This window comes from Neodiprion virginianus, chromosome 2, assembly GCF_021901495.1.
Source record: "Neodiprion virginianus isolate iyNeoVirg1 chromosome 2, iyNeoVirg1.1, whole genome shotgun sequence".
Classification (NCBI taxonomy): Eukaryota; Metazoa; Arthropoda; class Insecta; order Hymenoptera; family Diprionidae; genus Neodiprion; species Neodiprion virginianus.
The window spans coordinates 24,132,761-24,152,178 of NC_060878.1; the positions used below are offsets into that span (position 1 = coordinate 24,132,761).

The following is a 19,418-nucleotide window of genomic DNA, read 5'->3' on the forward strand; positions in this document are numbered from 1 at the left end:
TCCTAGGTCTCTATTTAGATAGGAAACTCCTTTGGAAGTCCCACATTGAGTTTAACAGATCAAAGGCCATCTAGGCTGTTTCGGTTCTCAAAGTTATCTCCAGTCTTACATGGGCAGGCCACCCTTCCACTATGATCTTGGTATACAAAGGCTATGTCCGAGCCATATTAGACTGGGGCAAGTAGTTTTTCGGAGTCGCTGCCAGGTCTCACCTCTCAAGACTAATTGAATCTGTTCAAGCTTTGTCAATAAAAGTCAGCTTAGGTTGCCTCAAAATCACCCCTAATAACATAGTCATTCATCTTGGAGGGATCGCCCAACTCTACGTCAGAAGGCTAGAGCTTATGAAAAACTTCATACTGAGGACTATCTCTCACCAAGAAAATATGATCATTCCAAATCTCCAGCTTATGGAAATCCTAGTTGATAGGAGAGTAAGCAATTTCAGTTGTCTTGTATTTTTAGGGTATGGTCCTCAATCCCAACTGAGCATCTTTGATTTTATCATCGAAGGTAACTCCCTGTTTTAATTTAGAATATCTGGCGATCTTCGCTAAGTCCAATGTCAACGCGTCTATCGGTCAAATAGCTAAAGACGACCCTTCTCCTCCGACAACATTTAAGATCCATTGTGAATCAGAATTCCTCAACTTCACCCACATCTATTCTGACAGATCTAAAGCTTGCTCCCTCCTAAGGCTATCTGCAGCCGCCATACCACCTAATGATGGTCAACCGACTGTCTTTAGGCCCAATGAAAATTCTTCTATCTTCTCCACTGAGGCTCTTGGAATCTCCAAAGCCTTATAAGTCTTAGCCAAAAACAAGGGCTTTGTGAAGGCGTTAATTTTGTCAGACTACTTGAGTGTCTTCACGTCATTTCTTCAATAAACACAAGATCACCCCAGGCACAGATCTTCAGAAATTGTTTTTAAAAAGTCCATCGTGCATCTTCCTAGTTTTGGCTGAATTTATCATCAAAAATAACCTCAACCTGTAATCACTGGTATCTCTAACCAATTAACAAATTTTGGCATGTCTGTTTCAGTGTTTTTTGTTTAATTTGTTGCTGTCCGTGCCGTCACATTCTTATATTCCCAACCTACGCCATCTCGAAAACCTAAAACAAAATATAGGAAATCTCCCTGTAACTTTCACACTCTACAAAGATCAATCGCTGGAGGATCACACTTCTCCAATATCCAGTAACTCGGAACTGACCCAGGTTACACCAGATTTAAGAGTACTTTGACTTAGCCTCTTAAGGGGTATAGCCATACGAAAGAAGATGACGAAAACGAACTCAAACCTTACTTAAGTTGTGTTTCTAGTATGCACTCAAATCGCTCAGAGCACTCAGATCTAGTACAAATCTGTTATTTATAACTAGAATTGAGCGTTTTTAACTGGATTTGAGCGCTCGTAGTGATTGGAATGCATACTCCGAACGCATCTTTTATCATAACATTGCAACAGTTTTCAATTGTGCATGAAACCAAGATATTACTTGTTAAAAGTTACAGGATTACAACCCAAAAACTAAGTAAGTCTTATTACATATCTGCAGCTTATCATCGTATAATGTTCTGGTTGGGTTTTTAAGGTTCCTAGAGATCCAATTAGTAAGGAAAAGCTCCTATGAATCGTTTTTGAAACGACGGGTTTGGGCAGTGCAAATTACAGTAATACTAAGTTTACCCTTTTGGTTTTTCAAAAATTTTGACCGCTTTCGAAAAATGCTCAAATCAATCTTTTGGTACGCTACAGCGATGTAATTTAGCGAGAGAAAAAAATTGCAAATGGTCTCAAGTTGATCTGATAGATAGCTCAAAAAATACAGTCAATAAACCAAGAAATATTGACATATCTTCTCAATGGTTGATCCTAATTTGCTACGAATATTATTATAATATAATATGAAAGGTAACAGGGAAATAAAATCATTTCTGCACCTTGTTTTATTCAATATATTTCTGTTTTTAGTTGTTGAAATAAGTAAAAACTCTGAAAATGGGAAAATGTTCAACAATTGATATTACATATTCATTTGGCGTGTTGTATGTTATCGTCACAATCTCATGTAAATAATAATCTTGGATATATTCACCTCACCTTTCATCTACCCCCTTATCTAGATAATAGACATAAGCTCCTTATCTTGTAACAACATCGTTTTTGTCATTACTTCAAGATGTAAAGGATAAACTCATTTATCTCTAGCACATATCCAAGTGTAATAGGAGCATCAAATTGATAAACAATAAGTGAAATGAAATTTACACAACAACTGTGTATCATATTCTAGATACATTTGTTGTGTAGAAATATACTTTACATTTGTGTAAGTTAGTCGCTATGATTGTATGTAAAAAAAAGTTGTTTGTAGATTCGTTGATTCGCATATTGATACATATGGATTGATGCATTATCAGTATTTATATTATATTCCTACATATTCCCTCTTAGCTGAGAATGAAATAGTAGGCATTTTGCTCATACGAAGTATTTCATTCCTGCTATAATAATCTTACTATAATTGATTAATAATTGATAAATATGCATACAATTATGGATAATGTCAATATTGGACATTATTTTTCGTTGCTGTATGTAGCTGTATACGCATGTTTCTAAACGAAGTGTAGCAATTGAAGTGTGCAACGCAGAGAGAGTAATGAAAAACGTTCTCAGTCACACATTCGTGACAATAGTGAAACACTTCTTTTGTCATACAACGTACAATGGAATTCATATCTAGCAATAATAATGGAAATGCGAGAATTAAGTGTAAAATTTGTCTTATAGATAAATATCTAATCAACACTACTTTCTATATTCATTTATCATTATGTAATTCAAGTCTTGGCCTTTGGTGTTTTCTGGTAAATAATTTACTATAATATACTGATAATAGACATGAGTATTTAGCCTTCCCGTTATATTTGAGCTGACTGGTATTTGAAAAATTTATCTACGAAAAATGTAAAAACTTATTCAACCATCTTACTTAATAAACTTGACATGAAAATATTATAAACTTCATAGATCATATTACAAATTACAATTCTGCAGATTGCACTGTATAATAAAAATAATAATAATAATAACAACAACAACAACAACATGCAGGTGATGCAAAATGCCTCAATAATTGTTTTTTAAATTAATCAATAATGAAACAAATTATTTCTTCAAATCATCTTAGAATAATATAGTATATAAATATTCATGAAATAGACGCATGATAATTTTTCATCTTTACAGACAAATGAATTTTTAGTTAGTGACCGTGAACTAATTAGTGAAAAATTTCGTCGGTGATGGGCAGTGGACTCCTTTATCTCATTTGAATACAATTTCTATACAATAATCGTAGTGTGCATGTGCAGCACGTGGGACAATTTTTACGTTAGACTACCTTTTATAAGATTTACAAACAAAACTTTCAATGTTTTAGATATCTTAATATCGAACAAAATCTAATTTTGCATGATTTTGAGAAGAAAGGATATGTTACATTATATTGATGATATGTAGAACTTTAAAAGAATTATTTATAAAACGTGCAAGAGTGGATGTGACCTAAAAATTGTCCCATGCCTTGCAAACCGTAAATATTGTTTAAAAATTATATTTATTTCATAATATTTTCTGTAGACTGAAGATGGATGGGTATATCTGGCTGAAACGTCAAATGAAATAAAGGATTCCACTGACTATCGCCAACGAAATTTTTAAATATTTACGTACAAAGTTTCAGTACCGCTTTGAAATTCTGATCAATAACACCTTGAATATTTTTAGACAAAGACAATTGATTCGCAATTGCTCTATATTGACTTCGCGTTTTACATTATTATTACTCTCTTATCTATAAATAAATATATAATTGGGTTAAACGGAGGATCGATTCAACTATAGATCCTTCTCAACTTCTCGTCGATCCATAGCTTCCTGAGCATGTTGCAGACCTGCGCAATAATGTAGGAGCAAAACACTTAGCGCTTGGACTCTCGAATCGCTTTGGGCAATCAATTTTGCACTGTCCGCTTCTCCGCTATGAGATAATTTCAGCCTAGAGGTAGTCTCAATGTCGAGCGCTGTCTTCAACTTGCCCATCTGTGTGATATAAAGACCAAGAACAATGACTTATGAACTGTAAAAGTAGTTAATCATCATGAACAGCTTGTGCACATATGTATCATAAACAACTACCATGGAATTGATTTTCTCAACTCGTTCTTCAGGCTCCAGATATGCATACAGACATTTCCCTGTGTCTTTCGCTCGCGACATCAAGCCGTCATCCAAGTCTCCACTCAAAAGTGGCCCTACTATCGATGGGTCCGCTCCTTCCAATAAATTGGTGCTTATACCCAGTCCACCAACAATAGAACTCTGCATATTTGTGTGAATTAGGTCAAGTTACAGAAATGATATAAGCTGGAGTAGTGGGTGATGATTAATTGATAATCGTCAAGCAACAGTAAAGAAAATATATTACTACAAGATTTATTACTACCACCATTAGTTCTGTGAATTTTTGCCATAAATGTTCACTGAACAAGGAGACAAATCAACAACAGTAATATGCACAGAACAGTTTCAAGTTCACTTCCAAGATGACTTAAAACATTTTATTAGATTAATTTTCTAAAAGCAAAGCAGATTGAGGTGAAGTATTAAGGTTCTATGGTGTGAGTAAAAGTTTGCTTATTTTACATAATATAATAATTACTTGCAACACATCACAGGGTATAATAATAACATTATTATAAGAAGATTCTCAAAAGTTTCTGAAGAACGTTTAAAAACTAAATTTCATTCATTATTGTTTTGAATGACAAGTTTAACTGAGTTGATAAGTGGTTCTGGCCTTAAGGAGAAACCTAAGTTCCGATCTACCTTGCGAGAAGAACATGGGCTGGGTGGAAGGCTTCTGGAGGCAAGTCCGCTGCCAGAACTTGGTGGTGCCAGGCAAGTCGCACTTCCAGCTCTCTTAAGACCGAAGAGCGTATTCGCTATACTGGCCTTCACGGCCAACATCCCCGCGCCCTGATTTTTTTATTACCGCATTCAACTTTTCAACTGTATTTTAACGGTTCTACATGCTAGCTGCTACCAGGTATAACTCATAAAATTGAATTTTAGCACTTTACAAGATGTATATCGGTATTTATCTGTACGTACACAGTAGGGTGGTTCTTAAGAAGGTAATTTTGGAATTTCGATTCGTTCAGCCCTCAAATTAGCTTCAAATAATTAAAAAATAATTCCCTCATTTTTAAAATTTTTTATTTCAACTCTAAAACGTATCCCCAGAGGGTTTCTGTCCCCATTTAACCCTTTTCAAGGGAATAGTTAATCTACCAAACGGATTTAGACGAAATTTGATGCAGGCGGTTTCTTCATTCGCTGATTACGAATCTGGATTCAAAATTTTCTAATTCAAAATAGCGGTCCAATATGGCGATGCCAAGTGACTTCAGAACTTTGTAACGTCAAGTTCAGATTCGTAATCAGTGACCTCGAAAACCCCAGAGCACCGAATTTTATCGAAATCGAATGACTTTTTGGATTTTGGTCCGCCATATTGGATCAGCCATTTTTATTTCGAAATTCGAATCCAGATTCGTAATCAGCGATCCAAGAAACCCCTCTATATCAAATTTTATCACAACCCGTTAGGTAAATTTACCGTTCCCTTGAAAAGGTTAAATGGGGAAATCAACCTTCTGGCGGCACCGGTTAGAGTTGAGATAAAAATCTGAAAAAATCAGGGAATTATTTTTTAATTATTTGGAGCCGATTTGGGAGGTGAGACAGTCGAAATTCAAAAATGATAATTTTAAGGACCATTCTAGTACACAGCATCTTTGGATGTGAATTGTTAAATGTTAATTGAGTTAATCAGTGCATATATACAACTTAGGATGTTTTCTTTGGAAGCTAAATTTCTTTATCACTTCCGCCTCAAAAACTTGTACATAACTAGAAAAAAAAATTCTTGCTCAAGTATATCTTCTAAATCAAATTTTAAAGGGTTGCTCCTAGAATTTAAAGTTTGCTTATTTAAATAACATGGCCAAAATGTAATTTTTTTTTAATCGTTACCACTCAGCTAATTCAATGATTAAATTCTTTAAAAAATCGTAATTTTTGTTTTAAGTCAAAAGTTTAGCCACTAAAGACATTTATACATGAATTTGTTCACAAATTAAACTTTCAAAGCTTATAAGTTTTCGCTTTACGGACAATTGCGAAAAATTGAATTTGTAGGAAATGCATTCAGGATCACCTACGTATCATAAAGTGCAACTGAATGGTAAAAATCTTGTTTTAAAATGACGCCTTCCCTGTATTATAAGATGAAAAAACAGAGCAACCTTTCAAAACTTGGATTAAGAGATATTCTTCTACGTGAATTCTTTTTTTTTACTGCTCACAAGTTTTTCAGGTGGAAGTGAAGAATAGGATGATGCTTCTAAACAGTATGCCCCTAAGTACATAAATAACACAAACTTCATTACCAATCACAATGCAAATATGGCACCTTTAAATACTGTTGCATAGAATCACAGCTCGTATTTTTTAATTATATCAATTTTCCTTATCGTTTTGGAGATATATTATACCATTTAACATTGACTTGCTGTTCTATTATTGAAATCCTATGCTAAACGCGAGTACATAATTATTACAGGACTTTGAAAGTGGCTCAACGAAAGTAAATGGTGCGTTGTTCCAAAATCATAAGCAAAAAAGAGAAAGATAAAATTATGTACTACAAGGAGCCAACATTGTTTTGCGATTAGAAACTAAATATACATTATACTTTGTCAAGTTACGAATGATTATTGTGATGGATATTGGAGTTGGCTTTAAATAATCGATATTCTCTGGATATTTTTTAATCTATTGTTTAAAGCGAAAAACTTTGTTACGAACTCTGAAGAAATTAGTTGCAGGGGCAAGGTGTGAGCCTACAATAAACCTTCACCTTCAGTGAATACAGACAATTATTATTATTATTTTTATTGATTATAAAATAATATTAAAACCCACAAAAAATTTTACCGTTCAGAATCATTAAACTTGAATTTTAGATGTTATATCAATATCAGTATAACATCGAATAAATTAATAGCTTGATAAATAAAATTTAATATTCGATTATTGGAAAATGACTAGATAATTATTGATTCAGTCGCATTTTTACTACAATTATAAGTATAAAAATCATGTAAGAATAGATTTTTGTTACATATCTAATACCTGAACTTGGTCCTCACACACAGTGAATGATATTTCAGGTCCGCCATCTCCCACAACAATATTAGACTCGTTTTCATCCGCTTCGAAAGCCAAAGTTGTAAGACTATCAGCTCCACATCCTCCAGAAGTCTGGCACCTTGTTTCACATTTTTTGTGGCAAACTAATCCACAATCCCGACACTGAACAGCGTCTTTAAGCCAGATCTGAAAAAAAATTCCGGAAAATATGATTTTCAGACTATTTTCCCTGCAGAAAATAAGTCTATGAACAGAACTGCTACCTTTTTAGAGCAAAAGTCGCAGTGTGTCGCTCTGTGGAAATGTGTTCTTATGAAATCGTGTAATTTTTTGTCCCCACTTTCGACGTGTATCATTTGCGGCGTTCTAGCAATCTCAGGATTTTCCTTTCTGCCTGTCTCGCCGGCGTTCAGTTGATTCTGAACTTGGCTGATATTCCATGTGAAAGACAGTAAGACGTCACCATAGCAGAGTGTCGGATCAAATCCAGAATAACCTTGCAATTTCAGGTTTGATGTCATCGTAGAACCTGTTTGTAAAGTGTTAATTTCAATTAGTAACTCAAAATCTAATTGTATGAAATAAATCGCAGATGAGCTCGTTCGGTATTATCAAATATCTGTGCGGTAGAATATATACTACGATTCTTATAATGCTTTTTTGTGTGTTAGTAATACTCGTCGATCATGTTAAGCTAGGTGAGTAAATTGTAGCGTGCGATGTTTGCAATCTTGTGCATGGGATGTTCATATTGGCCAACAATTTGGTTGTAAGCGTAAATTGCTAACTCTCTTTCGGTATGTAATTTTTGTTAGGAAGTACATGCATCTCCGTAGCTACCTTCTACCTCAAGATGTATGTTCATGAGAATACCACCAAGTAACATGCAGTTCAAGAGGTAAGAAGTACACCTCAAAAGATGTAAAGAGTATAATAATCATAGAACGTGTGTGCATGTATTCTTGAAACTGCTTACTTATCTTTTGAAGTATATACAAACAGGTTGATGTAATGCTCAAAGTGATAGAAGAACAGTGAAAATTCTCGTGGAATTAAAACACAAGAGAATTGAGAACATTTGAAATGGTATAAAAAAATTTTTAACATCTCGCATCACTGTTTTCAAAAGAAAAAAGAAAGTTAGCGTAATCACACCGAAAATGAAAAGTGGAGTTTCTACTAGATCTCGACGTTTTAAGATCTAGAGAATTGTCTCCGACCATTTTCGCCTGGACGTCTGAATGTATGTATGTGATCAAGCTTTTTGTCTGACAATATTTCGAAAGCGGATTACTAAATTTCAATGATTTTGGTATCAATCAATGTGGCATTTCTCAACTTGAGAACTGATTAGATTTTGGCTTTGATCAGTTCAATACTTTTCAGCTATTTAAGTAACAAGATTCCAAAAGATCAAATGGAAATGATGATATCTTTGAGGATGGCTGGATGGATTTGAATGAAAATTGGTACTGCGAGGTTTTTTGGGTCGCTACTCACGTATCTAAGGTCAAATTTGCAAGATTTAAATTTGTCGTATTCGATAAACTGAAAAAAAGGTGGCTGATCACGAATCTCAAGTCGGATTGGGAAATCCAAAATGTCGATCCAATATGATGAAAAAAGATCTACAAATATTCCGATTTTGGTAGAAATTCATACGCGGAGGTTTTTTTGGTCACCGATAACGAATCCAAGCTCAGACTCCCCAAATTTGTAATGGTAGGTTCATTATGGTGATTCAAAATAAAAAAAATCATCAATTTCATGTAATATGGTATCCGCTAAATTGAAATTGGATATTATTCCTTTTGTACCTCTATGAACTTGGAACCGGCAGTATGAGAACGGAAAGTTAGAGGGCTGGTTCGTGGCCAATTTAAAGCCACTTGTTTCTAAAGGCTTGGTGTTACGCAATGGAAGATTTCATTATCCTAATTTCTTACAGTAGAAAACTGGTATTCTGAAGTCACATTAAGCAAAGTTTCAAAATTATTGCGACATCATTGACTTTAGTTATAGCCAGTAGAAACGATAGTGATTAGCGTACGATAAAGATGACATTAAAATTTGTCCCAATTTGCTGCTAATGTTGAATCATTAGCCCATTTTGGCACAAAATAATGATGTTTGAAATATTGGATTTCCAGATACTCATACCGTTCTTGTGTCAGCAAAATTTGCATGATTTTGAGAAGAAAGAATATTTTATCCATGCAGAAACATATTTAGAACAGATCATACTTCAGAATATAATTGGATTTCCTCAAAATTACATTACTATAGAAAGTGTATGATAAATTTAAAAAAGTTATGCTGAACAATGTTGTATCAGGCCTACAAAACCGTTTCTACTTCTTTCTGATAAGGTTAGTAAATCAAATATTTTATTGTAATTTATTATGTGAATAACTCGAGAACTACTAGACTGATTCCAAAATCTAATCAGTTCCAAGTTGAGCAGAGTCGTGTCGATTGAGGCGATAATCATAAAAATCCATGGGTCAATTCTCGAGATATCAGGATTTAAAATTTTTGGTCCGAATGAATCTGACATCTAATCAGTTTTGAGATGAAAAAAGCCGCGTCAATTCAGACCATATTGACAACTTAACCATAGACACACAGCCAGTGTTTGTATGAAAATGGTTGGAGTCGATTCTTTCGATTTCAAAACATCAAGACCAGTCAAGTTCTGGTGAAAAGCTAATCTAGTGAGTTGAAAAAATGTTCTGTCAAGATACGCCAGTTGCTGTAAGAAATCATTTCTCGAGCATTGTCTGCCAAACACATGAATTATGAAAGACTAGTATATACGATCATTCAATTCTAGTATTAAAATGCTGTATGACAAACCAGTATCCGGTGGAAGTAGAGCGTAACACTTGAGATAGTGACCAATCGTAGACATGGAGCACTGTGCCAGTATCAATTTAATGGGAGCATTGATGTACCCCAAGAGAAGTGGAGGATTATCTCCGCCTTTTACTCTAGCCCAAACTCCCAGGTTCAAATACTGAAGGTCAGAATCAATTTGAAAGTTATGCGTTTCCTCAAATGATATTAGCGACGCAACGCTTTTCTCCTTTGTCGTGTAATACAAATCAGTCATGCTTTGGACACTGCCATCGTCAGTCGAGTAAATTTGGCTGATATTTGTGATCAAAGATTGATTGGAAATGGTGGAAATTGTAGAAATTCTGCGAGATGGTGATTCGGGACATGAGGGGGTCTGTGGTATATCCTCGCAGCTTTGTGTCGCACTTTCTTTCCTTTTAGACAGTTTACTAGCTTCCCCAAAGTCCAGCACCTCAAAGTCAGTTTCTTTTAATTCAGAAAACTTGATCGGGGTATCAAATTTCGTGGTTTTCATATCTGAGGTGCTTTTCTCGCTAGCTATTAATTCGCTTTTCGAAACCTCATTCTTGGCAACCTTCTTCTCAACACCAATCTTATCCAACACAGTTTTCTCAAGTTCTGATTTCACGGAACCTTGCCTTTCCATCTCTGATTTAGCATATTTTCTCTCTACTCTAATAATGAACCTTCGTTGCGCAGCACCTTTGACGAGTTTCGCAACCTGATTCATGTTCAAGACCTTTTTACCATCCACAGCGATCAATATGTCGCCTCGCCGCATTTCACCAATTGCTGCTGGACTGCCCGAGACGATAGTTTCTACTATAACGCAGTTGATTCCAATTTCGGGTATGATATCCTGCCTGAATACAACGCCGAGTTGCTGCTGTGGAGTTTTACTGATTATCAAATCTAAGATCATGTATGCTACTCCGCTGTACTGTGTCAAGCAAACCCAGGGCATCACGTCAACACTCATTGTGCAGTAAATTTCAATTCGATCAATTTCATCGGTGTTAAATGAATTGGGATTCATGTTTAATCGACTCACTTCCAGTAGAGTGACTTCCAGGTTTCCTGGACTCGACTTTCGGTTGGAATCCTGGGGAAAGAATGGTGCAAGTCGTATTAAGGATGACCAAACCATACTGCCTTAATCAAAAGTCAGAGAGAAATAAAAACCTTTTAAAAAACTTTCAACAGCGTTACTTGTTAACGGTAATATCAACTGCTGTTATTAACAACGAATTAACAATTGAAGTGTGAATGAAAAAGGATAAATACGTCCATTTTTGAGCCCTTTCTTACAGACACACTAAGTTTTCTTTCCTTTTCCTAATTTTTTACTTGGATGGTGCAGCCCATTCACGCATAATTTCTTTTTTTAAGAAAAATAGCTGTTTGCAATAGAAAAGGTTTAAAATATGGGATACTTACCTCAATCAAATCAACATCCTCGTCATTGAGCCTACGAAAAAAAGGCTTATACCGCATCTTGTATCTGGGAAGGGTGTGTTTCTTACGAATTGCTCTCCGTATCTGGCCGGTGATCAGCGATATAATTTGTGGTTGTAACTGACGTCCCTGAAAGTGCGACTGTACGTGAAATTCCAGAATTGGTTCAGAGTAGAAGCTGAGAGACCAATGAGTGTAAGGGACACGCGTAAACTGCAGTCGAGCTCTCCCTGTTACTCGTTTCACTGAAATTGTAGGACATTCCATATTTTTTGAATGAAATAAAAATTGTAAGGAATACACAATTCTAATGAAAAATGGATATTTCATGGCAGAGACATTCCAGCTGTAAACACCTGACCCAAATTCTCACCATTTCAAAACCGATTCAAACTTTATGAAACATTTTTGTTAGCTGCCAAGAGCATGTTTGACTTTTTACCGATTTTTATTTGCATACGTTTAGACATGAGCATCGGATAATGCACCAGTTCTAACATAGTATACATACAAACAAAAAGTTAGATACAAAACAGGTTATTTTTAAGCAAATGAAAATGAATGAAAGCGAATAAAAAACAGATTAAAACCAACTCCCGTACCATAATGAAACTTACACATATATCTTTATAGCACAGGAGTATTCTCTGAGACTTTTGGTGAATTAAAGACGGTTTGCGAGAAATCTAAAAAACGGAGGCCCTATGATTTTTTTCAACTTTCGGGAGCAACCATATTTTCTTTTGTATCTTTGATACTCAGCTAATACTGTAACTGTGTAATAAGGTGGTCCTTAAAAAGGTCATTTTATAATTTCGACCGGTTCCAAACAATTGAAATATAATTCCCTCATTTTTTCAGTTTTTTTATCTCAACTTTAATCCATGCCTGCAAGAGGTTGAATTTTCCCATTTAACCTTTTCATAGGCACATTCAATCTACCGAAGGTATTTCGATAAAATTTGGCCAAAGGGCGTTTCTTGGGTCGCTGCAATGATTACGAATCTGAACTCGAAATTCGATAATTCAAAATGGCGAATCCAACACGGCGGACCAAAATCCAAAAAATAATCCAATTTCGATAAATCTTGGTATTCGGGGGTTTTCAAGGTAGCTGATTACAAATCTGAACTCGACATTAAAAAATTTAAAATGGTTGACCCAATATGACAACATCAAGTAAGTTTTGGGATGTTTGTCCACCATATTGGATCTGCTATTTTAGACTTCAAAATTTCGAGTCCAGATTCGTAATCAGCAGCCCAAGAAACCCCAGGGTACCGAAGTTTTAGCGAAGTGTAATTAATTTTAGGATTTTGCCACGCCATATTAGATCCGCCGTTATAAATTGTCAAATCTTTGAGTACAGGTTTATAATCAGCGATTCAAGAAACCACCCTGTACCAAATTTCAATGGTAGAAAATCTGGTCGGTGGATTCAATGTGCCCCTGAAAGAGTTAAATGGGGAAGTTCACCCTCTTGTGTGCACGAGTTAGAGGCGAGACAAACATCTGAAAAAATTAGGGAATTATTTTTGAATTCTTTAAAAACCTTTTTAAGAACCACCCTACTGTATAGTGCTTAATTTTTTTTTTTTTTTGTATCAAGTATAGTTTTAAAGTTATTACATTCAGCACTCTGCCGTTGTTGATTTCTGTATATATTTTGTCGGCTGCTAACATCTAAACGTTTTTAAACAAAAATCTACGAAGAATCATACATACTCTTACCAACTAACTAATATATTTCACAAAGGTTGAACTGGTTTTACGTAGGTCAGGGTTTTGGTCAGGTTGATTACACGTGTAATACCCCATGATTGTATAATTTCTATATTCACACCTTGCACAGACAAATAAGCTGTCTTTCCCAGCACCATTTTAGCATCAATCGACAATTGAAAATTCCCACAATAATGAAGGTCCAAAGCCAAGTCTAAGGTCTCTAATAATCCTGTATCTGCGTCAATTTTTGCGTCTGCCACCTCCAACCCTTTTATTGTTGGGAATTGATTGCCGAGGTGAAGATCTCGCAACTAAAAATTCAACAAAAATAATTAATATGCATATGCAGCATTTTTAAATTTCTAAGTAAATATTTGTTATTGTTTGTACTTTTATGACTCGGAAATAATAACGATGGATGTCCATAAATTACTATTTTTCATGAGGCTGAAGTTAGTAACGTTATTCTAATTCTTATAATAAGGTAAAAGTCATTCATATTTTCAACATTCAACTACTTTAAAGTCACTAAAACATTTCAGAATAGTAATTTTTTTCTCCAAAGTTTCGTTAAGCTAACATTACTAACTTCTGCCTCATGTTTTTATCCTGAAAAGCCTGCCAAAATCGATGTAGGGCAGAGCAACGTTGCTATGGGATCAAAAATTTCTCAACTTATAGGGTTCAAGTGTTAGAACTTGTGCATAGTTCATTGAGTATATCGGTTACGTTGAGTATAAAAAATTCGAAAAATATGTGGTAGGATAGATGTACTATTTTTGGCCACCTTAATATCATATGTGCCCATCAATCGTACCATTTGTTCATTCAATCTGTTAAAATCAAGCAATACATATCGAATCCTATTCACGTTACATCTAGCGTTGGTGCTCAATTTGGTCCACCATTTTTTGCTACTGTTATTAATATCATTCATTTAGTAATTAAATTTGTTCGATTCTTATTTTCTGCTGACGATACTAAAACGTTTAAGGAAATATTGAATGTTGACGATAAAGTATTATTTCAAAAAGATTTAGGTGCTATTTGTAGTTGGTATATCGCAACAAATTTTTTTATGTTACGTTCAGTAGTTGTGGTAGTCGCGTTCTACAATATGAGTTTAGTGCATAAAAATTGGGTAATTCTTTCCATAACCCTTTCATGCGCACATTGTTTTCCTTCCATGCAGTTCACTTGAAATTTTGTATATATGTGCTTTTGAAGTCGTTGATTACGAATCTGAATTTGAAATTCGAAAATTCAAAATGGCGAATCCAATATGGCGGACAAATAAAAAAACAAGAAAGATTTTCAAAAAATTTTGTTAATTTTTTAGTGTATTAAGTCAGAATGCAAATTGGCATTCGGATTTTCATGGTAGATTGGCAAAAAATGCTTTGTTTTATGGAAAAGTACAATCTTGGACCATTTGTTTACATGTGCTATTTTTGCAATAAATAAATTTCTAATTTTTTTCAGACTTAGAAATATTTCAAGAACCGTGTGGAATCAAAGAACTCGGTAGTCATTACCAAAAAAATAGTTGACTAAATACAAAGCTGAAAAAAAAGCTAGGACTCTGATCATCCTAGCGTGAATTAAAGGGTTGAATAAGTTTCTAAAGCAAAAGATCATGGTTTCTATTTTGACTGCAATTTAAATTTTAACAAAGATGATGATTATGTTTTGAGAGCTACAAAAGAAATTAGCTTTATTCAACGTTTTTCTAAAGTTTCTGATGATGTAAAAACTTTCAGAACACTTTATTATTCATCATTTCTGTATCCAATTTTAACGTACTGTTCGATTATTTGGACACCTCATACTATATGTATCCAAACATTTACAAACTTGAAAAATTATATTACTTATTTTTGCGTTTTGTAGCTTTTAAGTCCGGCAATCCAATGCATTTTAGTGATTAAGATTACTGAAATATTTCTTCAATTCTTCTAATACCGTCAGTTTGTTCAGAAATGTACAGAATTGATCTAATTTTTGCTTATTGAATTCTTAATAATGTGATTGACCACCCGAGTTGCTATCTAGGTTTCTTTTTTTCACTCCAAGCAGAACTTTACGACACAACAATGACTATTTCTACATAAATTTGAACATCAAATCATACTCTGTAATTGACCGTCTATCATGATTATGTAACGAGAATGAAAATTGATTTGATCCGTACAACACTAGTTTTTATACTATAAGAAACCTCTCTAGATCTTTATTTAAGTATGAATAACTCTTTTCTAAATTACACTACAACACTGTATTATATCTTTTTCTATGTACAAGAGTGGGATATACCCTTTTACATAGTTAATCTCTAATAGATAAATAAATAAATTTCTGACCATAACCATTCGGTGTAAAATAAATACCTAGCCATAAATGGCACAAAAGTGTTTGGTCGGCTTTGAGCATTGTGAAATTTGATTCTTAAACAATTGAATATTCAAAAGCTGCGCTAATATTTACTGCAGAGGATATTCTTGTAATTGAATCAATAACTGAATAGATTTCTAGTAGCAGGAACAATTGAATCGTTTCCCTGGTGTAAATTTTTACTACTACGAATATTTACAGAAATTGGGCTATATTAAACTGTATTATTTCATACAAAATAATAAATATGGGGCATTGACATGACATCTTGATCAAGATTTTACATCGACGTCTCAGATTGGCTTTATAATTTTTTCTCTGAAAGTTCATGACAAAAAACGCACTCGCAATTTTTTTTAGAATTTTTTGACCCAGCGTATCTAAAGTATGATTTAAAAATTGAATAAGCCCCCACTTTCTGAAGTGTTCAAAAATTTAGAAAAATTTTATACGATATAACAAAATTTTTGACACCTAGTAGAAGATGGAGATTTCATAACTTCAAAAGATAAATAAGAGAAATGAAAGAAAAATTATTATTACTGGATTGCATTTTTGCTGTAAGAATGAACACAAAAGTTCATTATAATACCTCTCTGAATACATGTTTTTTAGCCCACCATACTATAATGAGCTTTTATGTTCATTCTTATGTAAAATATGCAATCCAATAATAATAATTTTATTTTATTTTTTCATTTTTCTTATTTATCTTTCAAAGTTATGAAATGGCCATCTTCTGGTAGGTGTCAAAATTTTTGTGACATATTATAAGATTATTCTGAATTTTTTCAGGTTTTAGAAAGTGGGTTTTTTTTAAAGTGTTTAAATCATACTTCAGATACACTGAGTCGAAAAATTCTGAAAAAAATTGCGATTGCGATTTTTGTCATGAACTTTCATAGAAAAAATTATAAAGCCAAACTGAGACATCGACGTAGAATCTTAATCGAGGTATCATGGAATGCTCCATATACAGAGTTTTTTATCAAGAATGGTTAATTTTTTTGAAAACTGTAGTGGCTTGAAGATTTCTCACTGAAAAAATGCTAATTTTCACGAAAATATACAAGTTTTAATAAGAAACTAGGCATATTTACAATTTTTTATGAAAACAATGTTTCGTAGAAAATTGTACGAAGTGTCTCAATTTCTATACCCTAATTGAGTGAAATGACCAGTATCTTCTGAGAAAATTCTCCAAATACAGACAGCTTTACAAAAATAATTAAAAACTAGTTTCCAATATTTCTTTTCTCAACAGTAAACTCTCATGCAGTGTGATGACGAAATACAAGTCTCTTTTTTCTGACATAGAAAAGTGTGAAAAATATGTGTTGAAGTCAACTCCTTCTATTGCGCTACTTGCCCTCAATAGCCAAAGTTGTTGAATGAAAACAATTGAAGATCAAAGCGAGCATCATGTTCCAGTTAATTATATGACTCACTTGAACGCTGTCGAACAGTTTGCCAGTAGTCGACCTGGTAAGCAGTACTTTGAACTCGTTGTTAAGCTTCCTGTAGAGCCAAGAACGAACCCGTTCGGCGCTTCTGAGCTCGTTGAACAGGAATTGCAGCGTCAAATTGATAGCCAAGTTCTCGTTGCCCTGGGAGACACTTTGCCTAGGAGTAAAGCTGCTGTTGTGAAAGTTTGATTTCTCGTTTTCAACCTCGTTCAGAAGTTCGTCAGGCAAAACTGCACGTCCATGAGGCGCCGGTTTTTCGGGAGGATCGGCAAGCGGCGCCGCTTCCAAGTATTTTATGAATATGTACCATTGTAGAGCCAACGTCGATATTACGCCGCATATAAATGACAATATTAAGAGTGTTACAATGCTCCAGAAGTCCATGGTTTTATAATGAATTGATTGAATTTAATTTATCAAACATAATCGATGTAGAGAGAAAAGTAATTTCTTCTTTTTCTAAGCGGAGATGCATAGGTACGCAATATTTATAGTGATGCGATCATACTTTGGTGTATTTTCACCTTCAATTAATGAACATTATTTCATTTGGTTGGTAGGAGGTGTTGGAACAAACTTAAGAATTGATTTACCCCAACCTGATTCATAATTCATATTTCATTACTTCAACAACTAGTATGTGGTGGTGTAAAGCTAATAAATAGTGTCAGACTTTCACTCTGAATCACGCATTTCTAATTTAACTACATGTAATTGTCTACTAGGTTCAATGGTGTGAACATTTTTTATGTGGAACAATTAGTTTTATCAAGTGACAAAAAACAGTCGCCACATGCCGTTTTATGTGAGAATTAAATTTTGACATTTCTGTATCGATTCCAGCGGCTTCCTCCACATTGACACTTCTCTCTCAGCTGACGCGTGACAGCTGAACGAAGCCTTTATGGAATCGTACTACACAACGAAGGGGCGGGGGGCTAGACACTACGCGACATGCAACGTTTCTACCCTTACCGGCCGAGCCACTTATTAATGCAATTTTAACTGATTCTTGCAATAGGATTGATAATTTTGATGGTTGATATACAATTTTCACGGTCACGTTTTCACTCGTTCGTTCAATTGCATAACATGATACATTGCTGCCCTATTTTTATGCAATTATTACGACAGGGTCTTGAAGCATTGTGTATTCGACTCGGTGTATACATACCTACATGCTCGAGGACAGGGGACAGAAAACTACGATTTGCTAATAAAATCATTGTCAATGCATAGTTTATTTTTATGGCGCACATGTTGCATGATCATTTGTATTTTTGGTGCCTACCGATAATCGTGTTGAAAAATATCATTTTACTCCTTATCACTTTCAAGAATCCTGAAAAAGTCCCGGAGCTATGGATATCAATGCCCAAATTACGATAAAAAAATTACTCGGCCGGTATGGAAGAACAGTGCGAAGAAAAATTGCAATAGATAACAGATAACTCTTATTTATAAACAATGAGTATTTGTTGTCTAATAATGGTTGTTAAAATGGTAAAAAAGAAGATGACGGAGAAATTAAACAGAGGAATGAGTTGTGTCATGCACAATTGTGTCGTATGACCATACAACTTTAGCTCATGGAGACTACACAAGGAGCACGAAGTCCATGTAAACAAGAAGCTGCCTGAAATAAGATGATACTGGTGATCCGTATGCACCGAAGACAGTACAGGGAGTATAAGGCAGTAGAGAATACTTTCTATGAATCACATTGTAAGATCATCGATTAGTCGATCTTGAGTATCCTTGCAACCATGGCACGGAATAGTAGTCCTACTATTCCGTCGTTGACTGAAGAATATGTATAAACACGGATAGCCCTGGGTAAATTTTTGTGACCAATTTTCGTCAGGCAAGTGGGCCCAGGTGGGCCTGGGAGCCTAGGAGGGTTCTGGTCTATCAACTCTATCTAACGGGTTCCCACCGACATTTGTAGCAGCCAAAACAGTGTCGGTATAGAAGCTTGAGATTGAGTCGGTACAAAGTGAGTACGTAAGACTACTTTTCGACTGCGACTTAAAAATGTCGATCAGCTCGATCATCCCCGTGAGAAGACGCCTAACCGCGTCCACAGCCAACCACCGTATCAACCTCCGAGCACCCCCAACCACTGTCAACCACCTCCTACCATCTCCGACCACCTTCTACCACCCCCTACTACCTCCTACCAGCGCCTACCACCTTCTACCATTTCCGAACACCTCCAACCACCTCCGA

The 19,418-nt window shown here is 34.9% G+C and overlaps 1 protein-coding gene across 2 annotated transcripts; it reads right to left on the minus strand.

Annotated features, from left to right (window-relative positions):
* Positions 1–3,205: 3,205 nt before the first annotated feature.
* On the minus strand, positions 3,206–18,119 carry LOC124297590 (PDZ domain-containing protein 8). 2 transcript variants are annotated; one of them, XM_046748780.1, is made up of 9 exons: positions 17,172–18,119; positions 13,451–13,643; positions 11,590–11,852; positions 10,150–11,254; positions 7,557–7,822; positions 7,276–7,479; positions 4,906–5,055; positions 4,216–4,398; positions 3,206–4,119 (listed from the first exon to the last, which is right to left on the minus strand). In XM_046748780.1, the coding sequence occupies exons 1-9, from the start codon at positions 17,571–17,573 to the stop codon at positions 3,916–3,918; spliced, it is 2,970 nt and encodes a 989-aa protein (XP_046604736.1). In that variant the 5' UTR covers positions 17,574–18,119; the 3' UTR covers positions 3,206–3,915. The 2 variants fall into 2 exon arrangements, with proteins under 2 accessions (XP_046604736.1, XP_046604737.1); XM_046748781.1 differs by lacking the exon at positions 4,906–5,055 and having other exon boundaries at positions 3,207–4,119; positions 17,172–18,118.
* Positions 18,120–19,418: the final 1,299 nt, after the last annotated feature.

Bases quoted from the DNA above. Each gene is read 5' to 3' on its own strand.
- LOC124297590 (XM_046748780.1), bottom strand. From the start codon at position 17,573: ATGGACTTCTGGAGCATTGTAACACTCTTAATATTGTCATTTATATGC. The intron at 11,853-13,450 runs GTGTGAATATAG...CTACAATTTCAG, and splicing joins AGCTTATTTGTCTGTGCAAG to TGAAACGAGTAACAGGGAGA. The intron at 4,399-4,905 runs GTAGATCGGAAC...ACAAATATGCAG, and splicing joins GCCCATGTTCTTCTCGCAAG to AGTTCTATTGTTGGTGGACT.